We start from the raw sequence: 15,638 nt of genomic DNA on the forward strand, positions 1-15,638 counted from the left end.
ATGAGCAACCAACGAGCAGCGAGTCGGCCCACCAAAGTTCGGGCATAGCCGGGCCTGCGCCGGGCTGGACTTGAGGCTGAGGCCTTTGGAAACTTCGGCCCGCGACATTCTGACCCCAGATCGTGCACTTGGCAGAGACACGGCAGTGGCGGCAGAGAACTTTGCGTTGACTCTCTGCCCGTCTTCAGCCGTCTAGAGTTCATCTGCCGCAAGGATGAACATAGGAGCAGAGCAAGTGAACGGCTTGTGAACGGCATCAAAACATGCCGTTCTCTTCCGGACCTCCGCTCCGAACATCCGCACCCCTTCTCATATGCTCCCGCTGACCAGCTTGCCGCCAACGGCTAACTTCTCTTCCATCGCACCCAGTGTCCCACAACTTCTTGTGCGCATATCTCATGATCAGCGCCTGCATTCTACGCATGATAGTAAACCTCAAAAAGCAAACTCCTATGCCCGCCGTTGCTCACTGCTCCGTTCGCCTTATCACTCTTTGCCAAACACCAATGCCAGCACCTGCTCACGAAGGCCACCATGATCGAGGCCGAGGAATAGCACCACAGTAGTCTCGGCTCAGTATTGTGTGCGCTTTTAGGCGCCTGTGGATTGCCTTTATCTGAGTTTGCCCTAAATATTCGGCACGGACCAAGCGCCCACTGAGTGATCAGGGTTCCCGCGTCGTGCCTTCGCTTTTTGTTCCATTCAGACCCAACTATTGTCAACACTCCCTTCGACCTTCAAGAGGCCACGTATGCCAGGCACGAGTTATAATCCCTCCTGGAAGTACTACGCCTCCTTGCTCTATGCCCGTCTCCTCTAAAACCCCATCACACCTCGCGCTACCTGTGGAGATCTGGGAGCTTATCTTCGAGTTCGCCACGTATGTGCCCTACGCCCTCGAACCCTATATCGGCTATGTCGCAGATTTCATCGGTACAACGGAGCTGAAGGAACGCTGCGAGAGCGCATTGAAGGACCCAACTCGTCGCTATCTCCCCCTAGTCTGCAAGACATGGTACGGGCACTCCATCAGATTCCTGTACCAATCCATCGATATCAATCTCTCCAACCTCGATACCGCCGCCTCACTCGCCTCTCTACTTCAATCAAGGAACCCCCAAAGCCGATCTAACGTACGGAAGAACAAGAAACACCTCGACCTTGGAGCATACACCCAGCGTATTGATGTGTCCTTCTCAGCCCAATTGCCCGGCAAGATGGTCGCGTTGGGCTGGTCGCACCTCACGGACATCATCGATTCCCTCCCGAATCTCTCCATCGTTGTCTTCCACGACTCTTGTCAGGTCGACCCTGCCCAGATAAACAGCTTCGTGCTGGCCTTTATGTCTATCTGCCGCCGTCCAACGCTGAAAGTATTCGACTGGAGCAACTGCCTGATCCGTTTATCTCCCTATCAGCTTCGTATACTGCTCTCACACGCCAACCTGCGCCACCTCTCCTGCTTCTCGCTCACCCTCCCTAGCAACTCCGAGATACCTTTGGCCTCAAACACACTCACCACGCTCTCGTTTCGTTCCTCGGACCCCGATGAAGGCATCTCATCAAGACGAATATCCTTACCGGCGCTCCGCAATCTCATCTCTCCCGGGTCGAGGCCCCCAGGCCGCTTCTGGCGGTCCCTGCTGCGTACATGCGGCCCAGGTCTTGTTTCCGTCTGCTTCGCGCCCCCGAGAGTGTACACGGAAGGCGCGTTCCAGGGTGATGTCGACCTCGTCGCTCGTGCGTGTCCAAACCCTCAACGGCTCACACTCACGATCAAGACCGGGTACGATGTCCCGGAGCATCTCGAGATCCCTCCTGTGCGCGTGCTGGGGATACAGTTCACCGCAGAGCATGTGTCGGAGCCGTCGCTGCGGTTTCTGGGGCACGTGTTGACGGGCGTGTGTCGGCGCACGCCGACGCTGGAGAGAATACAGTTCTTCGCGGATCCTACAGGATTGCAAGGGACAGAGTTGGGTGTGTTCATGGAGAGTTTCTCGAATTTGCCGTTAGTGAACATCTGGGAGGGAGGGTCGTCGGGTGCATATCACATACCAGACCATCCAGTTACGTTGAGTATCTCTTATGATTGTCGTAGACGCTTGACTGGAACTTCTGTATCTGGACATACGATATAATCAAAGAATAAATTATCTTTACATGCTGTAATATTCTCGGCCTTCCCGTGCATCATTGAAGGCTGAAGACCGTCTCGGGGAGCTCGAAATGAACATCGACAATGCGATCGAGTTGAGTACCTAAATTTTCTCAGCAGGTTGATTGAAAGTGTCTGCTTGAGTTTCTGGTGCGCACACAAAGTTCGAGGACGATGAGGGATTCAGAACGTCCAACTTCGGAGCACACAGACGCATCAGAGATAGGGGCTAACGACAACAAGTACAAACAAAAGCGGCGTTTCCTCCGTGTGCATCCGAACCAGCGTCGACCTCCACGCCCCGCTCAGTTTTCCTCTTCCCTATCCCACTTTTGTAGTCGACGATGCACGCCTCGCTCATCCGCCGCAGCCTTGGTGGCCTTGTCCCGCCCAAAATTGCCACTCCCTCTCACCTCGTACGTGCTCATTTGCAAGGGATGTGTTGGCCTAGTCTAACTCTAATCCCGCCTCGCGTTTTCCTGTTCGCCTCGCACCATACTTCGACTTCACTCTTACGTTCGCTCTGCACACTACGGCAACATCCGCATACGCTCATCATTCTCGCCTGGTCCTGATGCGTCTTCGATGCACAGTCCTCTGGAGGCGGTGCCGCCCTCAACCCCCTCGTGAACTTCTACTCGAAGCTCCCCAAGGGCCCCGCACCCACCACCGCCGGCGGAGGCATCAAGGCCCGCTTCTTCAACGGCAAGAACGCCAGCGGTGCTCCTCTCGTCTGGACCATTCTCGGCATCTTCGGTCTTGGCTACACCATCGACTACCAGAGTGAGTGGCAGGTTATGTTGGTTCGTGTTGGTCAGCGCTGACGCGGTTTCTTCGTCTCCCCCTTCGTGTCTGGTGGCGTGTAGTGCACTTGAGTACGTGGCCGTATCTTTGTGGATAGTGTTGTTTGTTCTAACTTCGTTTTAGAGCACCACAAGAACCACGCTCATTAGGTTGACACCTGTGGACACTTAGGACTCTAGATTTCGGTCATGTCGCGGAGTTTTGGAGATGACGGTGGGCCCGTTGTTAAGAGTCGAGGTCCTGGGTGAGCGGTTATAGACCCACGCTAGGCAATGTCGTCCGTTTTCGCCTACACCAATAGACGCATATCTATCCCTTTCTCGGGTTGACTTTCTTCTTCGCCTCGGTTGGCATGCGCAGCGGATACAATTTAATATCGAAGAATTGAGACATTAAGGCGCTCGTCATCCAAGTGTTCTTTGAAGTTTGTCACTTGTCGTGGTGTACTATAAGTAGACGCTGAGATACGGCTTATGACTGCTATAGCATCAGGACTCGGCAGAGGCCGTGTCATATGTGGGACACACGTCACCTTGGTTTCAACCCTGTGCTGCTCTTGACTCTCGACCATCAGCTCAAAGCATCATGACACAAAGTGCGGTCTCTGCTGGCGTTCGACGTATGTTTGGACTAACGTCCCACTGTAGGATCGGTTCCAGCAGGAGACGCCTGGCAGAAGCTCGCCCAGGAGTGCGCCCATGGCGCCATCTACGATTCAAATGAACGCTTCCCACACTCCCATTGCCTCCCGGATACCCGGGTTGGCATTCTTCAGACGCTCAGAGATATCGTTGATTAATCGTATCTACAAGCAGATGGTCGGCTTTTGTTTGCCGTTGCTTGGTTGCAGACTCCTATGGTCTTCACAGTACCCTCGCTCACTGCTCCGAAAGACTGAATGCAGGACCGGAGAAATGCCCCAAATCACACTTCCGCACCCGTGTACGAACCGATGTTAAATGTGGGCCGCGTCAGCTCATGCCCATAAGACGACGGGATCGACCGGTTTGTTGAAGCACAATTGTTCGAGTGCGAATTGTATTGAATTGTAGAATACATTGGCCAATCGGAACGTGCGTTGGTGTCCCCTCTGTCGATGCATTTTCAAGATCCAGAGCCCTACATCCCCTAACGTCCAAATGTATTCAGACGATTTCCCGATGCAGTGCTAAGCCCCTGGGCCCTTTCATCTATAAGAGTGGGCCAATCGTCGCCCAAATCGTCCAGTCCCTCGAGGCCTCATCATCTCCCTTCACCTTGACTTCCCCTTCCTCGCCCCTTATCATCATGCGAGTTGTAGTACCCTATGCACGAGGGCATTGTCGTCGTTAGGACGAGAATTATTATCGCCAGATTAGGGCAAGCGAGTCTGCCAATGCACCGTACGTAGAGTTACGCTATTTCTCTGGCCTGACCAGCGTGTCATGATAAGTTTCGTCGTGAGTATATAGCCAGGCGCTCTGATGGACCCAGAATATTCAATCACCCGATGGTATCCGCAATTGAGTGCGTTTGCTTAAGCCGTCTACGAGTAGCGTGTCGGCTCCTGTCCGATATTTTTGATCTGGCGGCGTTAGAGTATGTTCGCGGCGCCATTGGGATTGTGCATCCACTGTCCTTGCACCATTGCTATCGTCCTGTTAATGACCGTGGTAACAAAATGATAATGTATTCCCCTCCGTTGCCGTCCAAATGCCGATGTGTTGTCAGCTCGCGTGGATTTGGCTCCGAGAAGCGACCGAACGCATTACACTTGCGCTGAGAGTGTTCGAAAAAAAATCAATCCCAACTGATAGGTTTGAAATATCGTGGGTGTGGTAGATACCCTGAAGGCATGTAAGACGTCCAACAAAGATCATGTTGATAGGATCGTTTGAAAAACTGGCACATAATCTTATAGTTTAGTCAGGGTACCTTTCTGAAAGCGTATGAATTTTGGCGCGCGTTCTAGATTTTACACGTACTTGCCTGCCGTCATCATTAACACAGGCTTTTTTACGAAAGAATTTTGAAACAGGTTGTTTGTTGCTTCTTGACCTGGAGACGTTGTGCTTTCCTGTGTCCTTACGTCACTAGGTATTATTGTACCAAAATAACGTATTCCCTACCATTGTCGTCTAAATGCTGGAAAGCAGCGGAGGCGTGTCCCTGCCACCGAGATTGCAGTCGTCATGTGCTATGATAACACGTCTTCAACTCAGGTTTGCGCTCGTTGACCCACAGTGTCACGTTCTTTGACTAATACCGTGCAAAACATCGCTGCTGTGAGCCATTTGTGGGAGCCTTTGGTTTACCCTCTCCTTTTCCCCCACGGAAATTTAGGATTGGGGGTCCCTGAGCAAGGTTCGGTACTTGAGGGCGACGCGCTGGGAGCGAGAGATGGTGATGGGCAAGCTCGCGCCACACCAACAACACAAATATGGCATTATTGAGCGATGTTTTCTTATTTCTTCTCCAGCAGGCCTTGCTGACTCCCGACCAATCGGAGACGGACAGCCTGACGCCCGCGCGCTCTCCCGTCTCCGCCGAACAGCTTAACACGCGGTCTTCCTCTCTGTCGTGTCTTTAGTACGAGCTCTAGCTGATATGGTCTTCAACGTGCTCACGAACCTCAGAGTGAGAGTGAAAAAGTGTTTTTACCCGTCGACGGCCCCTTATGGCTTTTTCTCAAGCACGAATGCGGGTGTGACCTTACCTCTTATGCTCCTGCGCTTGCTGCTGTCGACCTGGCAACATTGGATACCTTAGACCGCATCATTCAGCTTGAATGAGGCCGGCTCTTCAAAGACTTCCTTAAGGCCTTTCGACATGAGTTTCGCTTAACTGGCTTACATAAATTCTGCTTACTTCGCGCCGTATCTGCTCGTCGTAACCTATTCGTAAAACATCTACTTGAATGCCGGAGCGCCCCGCGCGATGGCGTGTCTTGTGGTAAGGATCGAAATCTCATTTGGCTTGCCGGGGAATCCGGTTCCGGAAAGTCGACCATAGCGCATACATTCGCAGAAGAACTTGCCCAGGAGGGAAAGCTTGCAGGGACGTTCTTTTTCTCCAGAAAACACGCTAAAAGGAGCACCTTCGACAACGTATTCCTTACCTTCGCTTACCAGCTGGGTATGGCCCACCACATTGCTCAGGAGGCCATCGAGAAAGCCATAGCTGCTGATCCAGCGTTGCTCTCGCCGGAGAAATCTCCACGAGACCGCCTAGAGAAGCTCCTCATCGAGCCCTTGCGGGAGCTTGCATACGTCTGGGAGGATAAAGTCGGGATGTCGATCATCCTGGATGCTCTTGACGAGGGTACGGCCAGCGGCTTACATCACATAGGACCATTCATATCCTTGCTCGTTCGTCTCATCCGCGACGAATCGGTTCCCATCCACAACATCATCATTACCAGCAGGGTCTGGCCTTCGATCCGTGCCGCAATGCGCAGTCATGCTCTAGGAGACCTCGTGAAGATCGTGCAAGTCGAGGATTATGACTCTCACGAGGATATCGGACATTTCTTCCGAGACGGTTTTGACCGCATATACGACGAGTTCGACCTACCAACAGTGTGTCCAAAGCCGTGGCCCGCCCCGGATGATCTGACGACGCTATCTGAGCGTGCCAACGGTCGCTTCATCTTTGCGGCTACCATACTCAGATTTATCCGCCAGGACGAGCCTTATAATCGTCTCCCGCTCGTTTGCAGTATGCTACGAGGAAATGTGGAGGAGGTCTGGGGCGATGTCCATCATCTGTATGCTTCCATAATCGACGGCATCGAGTCGCTCCATCGTGACGATGGGTTAAAGTACCTTTCTGTTGTAGTCAACCTCGCCGAACCTCTCTCCCCATCGGATCTACGCCGCCTCTTTGGAGTTGACGTTCGTGCACTCCTTCTTCCATTTTCAGCCTTGGTCTCCATCCCAGCTCCCGAGTCTCCTGACATGCCGATACAAACTTATCATAACTCGCTCCGCGACTTCCTTCATGACTGGCACATCAGGAAAATGGCAGTTGCCTTATTGGGTACTTATCCGAGCCTTCGGTGCCATAAGTCCGAGGATAAGCGACGCGTCCGACAAGATGCCGCCGGCTTTGTGACGAGCTAGGACCTTCTCATTTTAAGCTACAACATGACTTTTCAGAGCTTATGATATGGCGTCGGGTGTCTGGATACATCTTATAATAAGTAGAGACCACAATTATGATGCCGTGCAGGCTTTTGAATCTTTCTTATACACAGCCCATTTGTTGCTTATTGCGTGCTTAGTTAAAAATCCAGCGTTCGAAAAGCGTGATAAGCGTCCATTGATTGCGTGATAAGATGCAGAGTAAGTATATAAAACAAAAATCGTATTCTAGCTACGCTGAGAGATTGACCGTTGCAGCAAGCAATCTACCTCGTTACAGCCCGCGCAGCTTCCCATCGGCCCCGGAACAGATCCTAGTGATAATGAAATTAGTTTAATCCAATATGAAACGAGAAAGGACTTACACTGGATGTCCAACGTAGCCCAAGGACCCCGCTTCTTCTCATCCTGGTCGTCCTCCATGGCGTCCTCTTCTTCGTCCTCATCGTGATTGACGACGTGGCTGATGGCAATCTCCCAGCCTCCAGAGGTGCGGACAGGACCGGCGCGGAGTGCGCTCGTGTGGAAGTCATCCGTTTCAGCGCCGTAGTTCGCTTCGGAGAACTGGAGGTAGCTGGGCAGACCGGGCTCGGCGTCTGGCTCGGCGTCGGTATTGGCCTGAGCTTTCTTGCCTCTCCCTTTTGCCTTCGAAGACCTGGGCTTGCGGGTGGACTCAGTGATGAGCCGTCTCGCTTTGCACACGGCAGCCCAGCCATTCTCCGGAGTGCATCCGGCCTCGGTGATGCTGGACATGGCCTTGTCGATCTTGGCCAGCTGGCCATCCCTGATCATGCGGATTGCGCGGACACACTACAAACGTATATCAGTGATGAGTAAGACAGACATAAGGAATGGGGTACCGCAGCCGCGGCCAAGGCAAATGCGCCGAGGGGGAGGTAACCATGGGGCCCCCCAGTTTGCTCCGCGTGCGCCGGTACGTCGTAGTGCCCCTTAATGGCATTGAAATGGCATGAGAGGACGATGGTGAAGTAGGAGCCGTGGAAGATGTTCGTAAGCTTGCCATCGACAATCTTCTCGTACAAGAAAGCGCCCCCAACGAGAAGGCGCTTGGCAAAGTCAGTACGTTCCTCATCAGTAAAGAGTTTGCGCGCGCCCATCAAGACGAGGAGCGCCGCAACCGCGGTGGAGCTGAAGTTGTTGCGCCAGAGGTACAAACGATCACAAGCCTGTAAATTAGTGCGCGGAATCAGTAACTAGTTCTTAAGACAAAAGGAGATAGTTACAATGCTCAGCACGGCTGTCTGCTGCTCTTGCGGCAATGCAGAGAACTCGCGCTTGTAGATGACGCGGAAGATAGCAGCACAAGCCTCCTCGACAATGTCGTCGGAAGGGCCCCAGGGGGTGGGTAACGCACCCATGTAGACACAAAGCGTCGGCATAAAGTCGACGGAGAATGACTTCTGCTGCTGGCACTCAGGCGGCAAGTCGTTGACGGTGGGCTTGGTGGGACCTTTGCTCCCCTCGGCGGGTGTAGCTGCGCTGGTCTTGCCGGTCTTCATACGCTTCGTACGATGAGACCTCGGCTTTGAAGCCTTGGCATTTGTCTATACGGAGGATATGAACATGCTCAAAGTCGAAGTAAGGGACAACTCACCGTGGCCGTCGTACGCTTGCTTTTCCGTCCGAAACTGCCCACGACATCCTCACCCTCGTCCGCTTGACCCTCGCCGCCCTGCTCGCCCTCAACGACCTGTTGACTATTGTCGCCGTCTTGCTGGTGCTCGCCACCCTCCGGCTGATCCTCGTTGGCGCCTGGGTGATCTTCGTTGCCGTCCAGTTGGCCCTCGTCACCGTCTGATTGATCCTCGTCGCCTTCTTGTTGATCCTCGTCGCCATCCGGTTGAGCTTCACCGCTGTCTTCATCCATGCCGACGGGTGCATTGCTGTCAGTGTCAACAGCTCCATCCTTGTCAGCTATGTCTTCGTCAGCACCTTCGTAATAGTCTTTGCCATAGACCCAGGCCAAGAAGGCGGGATCGTGGACAGGTTGCGCACCCTCCCAGATGTGAGAATCTATGTTGTTGTTGTCGTCGAGCATCTCGACATCATCTTGAGGAGCGTAGTCGCCTGCATCAGCGTCAGCGTTGTCGTCGGGGTGGGGTTCGTAAGGGACAACCTAGGTAAAGTAAGTTAGTGTCAGAAGCTGAGTCCATATGGCGAGAGACTTACATCCTCCGTCTCGGACGCTTCCTCATCCGAAGACCTTGCTGCCACCTCAGAGAGTTTCCTCTTAAGCGAGGAGGCCGTCGTAGTACCACCGGAGCCGGTGCTCGAATCTTGAACACGGGTAGACGTGCCCAAAGGCTGGGCAATTGACACCGTAGACGCCTACACCTGATCAGTATCATAGCATATAATAACAGAAAATAATTGTTACCATCAAATCCTCCTTCGTCTGGTGACGAATAGACTCCGCCTCGCGCTCAACTTGATCCGCACTGTCCTCTTCATCGCGAAGACTGCGGTATGGTTCCGAAGGCTTTGGTTTCAAGGTAGGCTTGGCGTGAGCTTGACTGGACTTGGCCGAAGAAACAACAGAGGTGGCAGCTGTCAGGGCGCTTTTCTTGCTGGTGGTGGTGAAAGAACGAGAGGTTGCAGACGCGGAGTCGGGAGCAGTATGGGTGACTTTGGAATTCCAGGCCTTGATCCGGGTGCCGACATCGTCGAACGTGGCAGGAGCGCTGAATATAGCGAGGGCCAAGTCGCGATAATAGAGTGTCGATTCGGTGAGTTGGAGGAGCATGATGGGGGCCGGCGGAAGAAGTCGTCAGTGAGAAACTCCCAGGATAGTGAGAATTGATCATGGGACTTACAGGTGCCCATCACCCATGACGTCATTACCATTCCCGGTAGTGTTCTGATTGATGCGCCCCGGCTTGTGGCTTCCATTGGCACTTGCAGCTGTACCATCCTTCGTCGGCATTCCTCCTGCTTTCTCCCCCCCTTCTGTCTGGGCTCCCGGACCTGCAACCATGGTGAGCCAAGAGCGCTATCGTCAAAAGTATCTACTAACCTTCTGCCAAGTTATCCTGCACATTGCCAGACCCGGCGACACAAGCCACTTTCACCGGCTTGCTACCCTTGGTGGACAAAGGTGCGGCTGTCGACTCAGGTTTTGCAGTGGACTGACGTGTCTGCTTGGGTGCAGGCTTTGGCCTCTCGACCTGCGCCTGCTTGATGGCCATCTCGGCCTGGATGTCTGAAATACGCACAGCCGCTTGGGCTGAAGGCGTCCTCTTCGCGCGCACGGACATCTTGGCCTGAGGGGCGGCAAGCTTGTCGTTCTTCGCTACCGCCAGTCCTTCCGCCATCTCGTCAGTGGGCTGTGGGGCCCTGCGACTGCGCGTGGCAGGCGGAGGTGGTGCAGGAGGTGCTCCACTGTTGGTTGCAGTGGTGCGGGTGGTTCTACGGGCTGGGTTGTTTGTCATGGTGTGGAATGGAGGACGTCTAGCTGGGTTGGAGGTGTTGGTTGGAAAACGAACAAAGAGTCACGTTGGTACGTGCGAAAAGTTCAATGTTCAACATGACACGTAATTGACCAACGGACTTAGCTCTTTCAGTCGCGCGTCACCCTACTGCACCAACCCAACGTTTGCCAATGTCTCAAGCCGCTGGTCCTATCTCCTACGAGAACAAGCGGACATCAAGTCTACGATACGCCTGCCGTGTCCCTGGCTGCAATGCCATCCCAAGATCCAAGGGAGGACTCACTCAGCACAACAACCGCGTCCATAGGCAAGTCATCCGGACTCGTCGCTACCACCAGCCAGCTCCAGAATGTCTACCACCTCCCAGTCCTTCACCACCTGCTGCTTCCACCTCTCAGCTCCCAACAACCACACCAGCACCTTCGCCAGAACCAGTTCCAGAACCTGAGTCCCTATACCTTCCAAATCTTGACGACTTCATGCCTCTATCCCCGTCTGTCCCTCCCCTCTCTCCAATCAACTTCGGCAATTATGAAGACAATGCTGGTCGCGCTGCCACCCCGCCTTCACCCGATGACAAAGAGATGCAACCCCCGCCTCCTTTCGAGCAAGAACAAGTGCCAATGCCAACACCAACACCAACAGTCGATCACGCAATGGGCGAGGAAGTCGAGTTAGGTCCTCTGGTTCGAGTGTTTCACAAGTACATGACAGGTATTTAATTTCTATATTTTTTTCTTGTGTCATATCTCTAACGCCTGAGGATAGCTCGCAAGTGTTCACCCGAAGGCAGTTTTCTTCCTCCGGATGCAACCCCTTCACCCCCACCACAACGCGACAAGTCCGACTGGTTTCCTTTCAATAACCAGCTGGAGTTTGAGACGGCGGATCTTCTCTATCGGCGTGACCAAATGTCCGGGACGCTCGTCGACGTCCTCTGCAAGATTTGGGCGGCAAGTCTCAGTTCGACCAACATCCCCGCTCCATTCAAGGACCACGAAAGCATGCTCAAGAGCATCGATGCCATCGAAGTTGGTGATGTTCCATGGCAGACCTTCAACGTCACGTATCAAGGACCAAGGCCCGAGCAGAATGTTCCGACGTGGATGGAGGCAGAGTTCGATGTTTGGTTCCGCGACCCCCGGGAGGTCGTCAAGAACATTCTTGCTCGCCCCGACCTCAAGGACGACATGGATTTGACACCATATCGCGACTATAACGGCGAGGGGGACCGGCAGTATGAGAACTTGTTCTCAGGGGACTGGGCATGGGATCAAGCAGTGCGTTACATTAATGTCTTACTATTTGTGCATTCAATACTCATTAGCTTTAGACACAGATTGCTCAAGACCCGGATACGCATGGATCCACGTTCATCCCGTTCGTCTTGGGCAGCGACAAGACAACGGTATCCGTCGCGACAGGCCAGACAGAATACTATCCCCTCTATATCTCGCCCGGGAACATCCACAATCCCGCCCGCCGCGCCCGCCGCAACGCTGTTGCGTTGATTGGCTTCTTATCGGTCCCTAAGAGTAAGCATTCTCCCGCTCATAATTTTTCTAAAAACTCACGAATTTTTCCAGCCGACGAATCATACGCCGACGATCCCCACTTCCGCCACTTTCGACGACAACTGTATCATACCTCAATATCGACAATTCTCCAATCCTTCAAGCCCGGAATGACAACGCCCGAAGTAGTCCTCTTCGGAGACGGATATCACCGACGCGTTATATGGGGCATAGGCCCCTACATCGCGGATTACCCAGAGCAAGTCCTTCTGGCGGGAGTAGTGCAAGGGTGGTGCCCTCGGTATGTTGTCTCTATTCAACTGTAAACCACGCTCATGCTGCTTTGTAGATGTCTCGCGTTTCCCTACCAGTTGGATTCCGGAGACCTTCGACGATGTCGGGAGCACACGGAAGCGCTCATTGAGGAGATGCACCCCGGTCATTTGTGGGATTCGTATGGTGTCATAGCGAATGTAGTGGTATGTGAAGTTCGCTCAGCCTCTTTGCCCAGTCTAACGTTCAAGCCTAGCCTTTCACGAATGACTTTCCCCGCGGAGACATTCACGAACTCATCGCGCCCGACATCCTCCATCAACTCGTCAAGGGAACCTTCAAGGACCACCTAGTTGAATGGGTGCGCAAGTATCTGAAGGCTAATCACTCGAAACGCGACTACAAAAAGATTCTGAGTAACATCGATCGTCGGTAAGTCAGCTGTCAATATCTCTATGATAGTCTTGTATTCATATCTTGATACAGCATCGCTGTGGCCGCTCCGTTCGCTGGATTACGACGGTTTCCGCAGGGAAGAGGGTTTAAGCAGTGGACAGGTGACGATTCGAAGGCTCTAATGAAGGTGCGTCATCGAGCCCTCTTGCCTTTCCATTTTCTTATTAATTGTTATAGGTTTATCTACCCGCGATTGAAGGACATGTCCCGGACGACATGGTACGCGCTATGCGCGCCTTCCTCGAATTTTGCTATATTGTCCGACATAATTCCCTGACGGACAAGGACATCCTCAACCTCCAACGCACCCTTGAAGAGTTCCACCGGTATAGAACGATCTTCGAGGAATCCGGCGCTACAGCATCCCTCTCCCTTCCACGCCAACACTCCCTCGCCCACTACGTCTTCCTCATCCAGCAATTTGGCGCTCCCAACGGACTGTGCTCGTCCATCACGGAGTCAAAGCATATTGAAGCGGTCAAGGAACCCTGGCGCCGCTCGAGTCGTTTTAATGCGCTCGGGCAGATGCTATTAACGAACCAGCGGCTCGATAAGATCAAGGCTGTCCGCTTGAACTTCGAGGCACGTGGGATGTTGGATTCGGGCTTCTTCTCAGCAGAGCTTCGCGCGCTACAGCAACGTACGTTTGTCATTACCCTTCCGAAAGAATCGGGCACTGAAACATTGCCCTTAGTCTCGCAGGTGGAAGACCCGCCAGATGAAGGACCCTCTTCATCCACTGGTCATGGTGGCCTGCAAATACACGAACCTGTATCGTGCTCGGTCAGAGATCCAGAAGACGAGGAGGAGGAGCCCGCGGTAGACGGCACAACTTTGATGGCAGAGGTTAACTTAGCGGCGAAGTCTAGTGAGTACCGTGACTCTATTCTTATAAGCCAGAGCATCGTGCTAATGTCAATACAAGATACAAGTCGTGCTCGGACCTTCGCCGCGCTCGCCGCAGAAGTCGACGTCCCCAACCTCAAACGTCTCACTCGCCGATTCTTGCACTCCCAGCTTGGCTCCGACAGCACCCGACGTACAGTTCGGTCCGTCCCCCCGCAAGATCTTCCGAATTTACCCGACCGGCTCCGAGTTTACGACTCAGCCGTCTCGGTATTCCGGGCGCCCAGTGATCTTAGTGGCTCTGGGGGGCTGAAGCGGGAGCGTATTCGCTCAGTACCTCTCTGGCGCAACGAGGCAAGACGTCGCGACTGCGCGTTCGTCGTCACACGGCCCGATGTGAGCGGAATCTTCTCCATGGAAGTGGCCCGCGTCCTCGCATTCTTCTCATTCCGATATATGGACCACGCGTATCCATGCGTTGTTGTCCATTGGTATAAGTGGTTCGGGGAGGATCGCGACGAGCTTACCGGTATGTATATGGTTCAGCCTTCCATGAATCCGAGCGGGTCGAATCACGTCGAAGTTGTCCATATTGACTCCCTCGTCCGTGCTGCTCACCTACTACCCTGTTTTGAGGCCAAGTTTGTATCGAGGGACGAGACCTGCCATACATCATTAGACGACTATAAACTCTTCTACGTCAATCGTTTTGTAGATCACCACGCATTTGAACTAGCTTAATACATCAATACTTCATATGACACTTATAACGGACTTATAGCAAATTGCTGAATTCGCGACTACTTACACAACGCGGCGAACCAGTCGTCGGCTTATGAGGAGCCCCAATAGCTTGTGAGCAACCGCGGAGCTTGGCATATATTCAAACAAGCCGACAGTACTGTATAAGGTATGTTAAGCGAGTATGTAAGTGCTACCTCGGCTCATAAGCGAAGTGCCGTTTTCCTGATGCAGCAGCATAACGAGGCCGCAGACGCACGTGCTGCTCACCGACATCTATCTTCTCATTGCTTCCAAACCATGGCGAGGCTACTAAAGCGCGATATATGCGAGCTTCGAGATCCGTCGCTGTTTCATACAGACTTCGCTGATTTTGCGGAGAGACGCGAGAGATGCATCCCTCGAGTTCTTCGATACGCCTGTCGCCACTGGCTGTACCACCTTCCGAGGCAGTGCCCCCCAGATAGAGGTACTCAATGGCTACTAGTTTTGGCAACAATCACGCATTTGCCTTTGGATACGGTTCCTATCCTACCACTTGACCATCTCCTGTTCCCGACTGCCTCCTCTTGGTTGACACATAGAGAGGATATGTCGCAGTCTTGCTTCAGCGTCAACTTGAAACAATGGCTAAACAGACGCCGCCAAGGTCCGTCCCAGTCCTCGCAGCCATTATCTAGTACCATATACAAGTTCGGGCTAGAAAGACCATTTCCGTCTCAAAGCAATCTTTCAGAGCTTATTTTTCATAACAAGAAATTCGTGGCTGTGAAGTTGGGTGATAGAACGCAGAGGGTTTGTGGACAAAACAGAACCGACTGGTTACCTTCTCCAAATTCTTCTTTCGGTGTTACTTTGCAAGGGAAGTTGATGCACATTTTGGACCTTGATCAACTGGCCCGTCAAGAGCTTCCGATTCCACCTTCTTCTGAGATTTTTTCTTTGGAAGACACTTCGTCCTCACCACTCTACATCTCAGAGAAACTCATTCTCAAAGCCTATCATCGCGGTGTCCTCGGGGTTATTTCCTCCGAGTCTGCCGACTGTCGATCTGCTGGACACTATGAAATTTCCTGGCTCCGAACCACTTTCTGACGTACAGATCATGACAGCAAAAACATTCTCTCCGAAGTCAACGTTCTTTGCTGTCACCAATACAAGTCTTTAAAGGACATCTAACAATGTTCGCTTTCGTGTTTGGGTGTCAAGGTCGGGCACTCAGATAGGAAGTGTTCAAATGACGTATCCATTTTCTCATGGTAGTGGCCCTGAGGGCGCT

The 15,638-nt window shown here is 52.9% G+C and overlaps 7 protein-coding genes across 7 annotated transcripts; 5 read left to right on the plus strand and 2 right to left on the minus strand.

Moving 5' to 3' along the window:
* Positions 1-130: 130 nt before the first annotated feature.
* CONPUDRAFT_142117 (uncharacterized protein) lies at positions 131-2,217 on the plus strand. The gene has a single exon (XM_007766867.1). It carries the CDS (start codon positions 804-806, stop codon positions 2,136-2,138), a length of 1,335 nt encoding a protein of 444 aa, XP_007765057.1. The 5' UTR covers positions 131-803; the 3' UTR covers positions 2,139-2,217.
* Positions 2,218-2,465: 248 nt separating this feature from the next.
* On the plus strand, positions 2,466-3,278 carry CONPUDRAFT_80146 (uncharacterized protein). The gene is made up of 4 exons (XM_007766139.1): positions 2,466-2,571; positions 2,749-2,938; positions 3,022-3,030; positions 3,083-3,278. Exons 1-4 carry the CDS (start codon positions 2,500-2,502, stop codon positions 3,106-3,108), a joined length of 297 nt encoding a protein of 98 aa, XP_007764329.1. The 5' UTR covers positions 2,466-2,499; the 3' UTR covers positions 3,109-3,278.
* A 381-nt stretch (positions 3,279-3,659) lies between these two features.
* On the plus strand, positions 3,660-6,054 carry CONPUDRAFT_31255 (uncharacterized protein; the record flags this gene model as incomplete). Its single annotated transcript, XM_007765775.1, has 2 exons — positions 3,660-3,749; positions 5,896-6,054. Coding segments are annotated over 2 exons (249 nt in total), but the record flags the coding sequence as incomplete, so codon positions are not given.
* Positions 6,055-6,075: 21 nt separating this feature from the next.
* On the plus strand, positions 6,076-7,059 carry CONPUDRAFT_150432 (uncharacterized protein; the record flags this gene model as incomplete). The annotated part of the gene is made up of 1 exon (XM_007766868.1): positions 6,076-7,059. The coding sequence occupies one exon, from the start codon at positions 6,076-6,078 to the stop codon at positions 7,057-7,059; it is 984 nt and encodes a 327-aa protein (XP_007765058.1).
* Positions 7,060-7,354: 295 nt separating this feature from the next.
* Positions 7,355-9,844, minus strand: CONPUDRAFT_150433 (uncharacterized protein; the record flags this gene model as incomplete). The annotated part of the gene is made up of 7 exons (XM_007766869.1): positions 7,355-7,394; positions 7,448-7,890; positions 7,941-8,267; positions 8,325-8,645; positions 8,696-9,217; positions 9,271-9,429; positions 9,479-9,844. The coding sequence occupies 7 exons, from the start codon at positions 9,842-9,844 to the stop codon at positions 7,355-7,357; spliced, it is 2,178 nt and encodes a 725-aa protein (XP_007765059.1).
* Positions 9,845-9,910: 66 nt separating this feature from the next.
* CONPUDRAFT_150434 (uncharacterized protein) lies at positions 9,911-10,529 on the minus strand (the record flags this gene model as incomplete). The annotated part of the gene is made up of 2 exons (XM_007766870.1): positions 9,911-10,065; positions 10,115-10,529. 2 exons carry the CDS (start codon positions 10,527-10,529, stop codon positions 9,911-9,913), a joined length of 570 nt encoding a protein of 189 aa, XP_007765060.1.
* Positions 10,530-11,302: 773 nt separating this feature from the next.
* Positions 11,303-14,456, plus strand: CONPUDRAFT_118570 (uncharacterized protein). The gene is made up of 9 exons (XM_007766871.1): positions 11,303-11,809; positions 11,863-12,064; positions 12,116-12,344; positions 12,393-12,522; positions 12,573-12,748; positions 12,803-12,899; positions 12,950-13,412; positions 13,467-13,649; positions 13,740-14,456. Exons 1-9 carry the CDS (start codon positions 11,441-11,443, stop codon positions 14,357-14,359), a joined length of 2,469 nt encoding a protein of 822 aa, XP_007765061.1. The 5' UTR covers positions 11,303-11,440; the 3' UTR covers positions 14,360-14,456.
* The last annotated feature ends 1,182 nt before the right edge of the window (positions 14,457-15,638 follow it).

The sequence above is a fragment of the Coniophora puteana genome, assembly GCF_000271625.1.
Source record: "Coniophora puteana RWD-64-598 SS2 unplaced genomic scaffold CONPUscaffold_2, whole genome shotgun sequence".
NCBI lineage: Eukaryota > Fungi > Basidiomycota > Agaricomycetes > Boletales > Coniophoraceae > Coniophora > Coniophora puteana.

What these genes read in the sequence shown, in the direction of transcription:
- CONPUDRAFT_142117 (XM_007766867.1), top strand. Translation starts at nt 804, where the DNA reads ATGCCCGTCTCCTCTAAAACCCCATCACACCTCGCGCTACCTGTGGAG.
- CONPUDRAFT_80146 (XM_007766139.1), top strand. Translation starts at nt 2,500, where the DNA reads ATGCACGCCTCGCTCATCCGCCGCAGCCTTGGTGGCCTTGTCCCGCCC. An exon ending in TTGCCACTCCCTCTCACCTC is followed by an intron (nt 2,572 to 2,748) that starts GTACGTGCTCAT and finishes TTCGATGCACAG; the next exon opens with TCCTCTGGAGGCGGTGCCGC.
- CONPUDRAFT_118570 (XM_007766871.1), top strand. Translation starts at nt 11,441, where the DNA reads ATGTCCGGGACGCTCGTCGACGTCCTCTGCAAGATTTGGGCGGCAAGT. An exon ending in CTGAGTAACATCGATCGTCG is followed by an intron (nt 12,749 to 12,802) that starts GTAAGTCAGCTG and finishes ATCTTGATACAG; the next exon opens with CATCGCTGTGGCCGCTCCGT. An exon ending in ATTCGAAGGCTCTAATGAAG is followed by an intron (nt 12,900 to 12,949) that starts GTGCGTCATCGA and finishes TAATTGTTATAG; the next exon opens with GTTTATCTACCCGCGATTGA.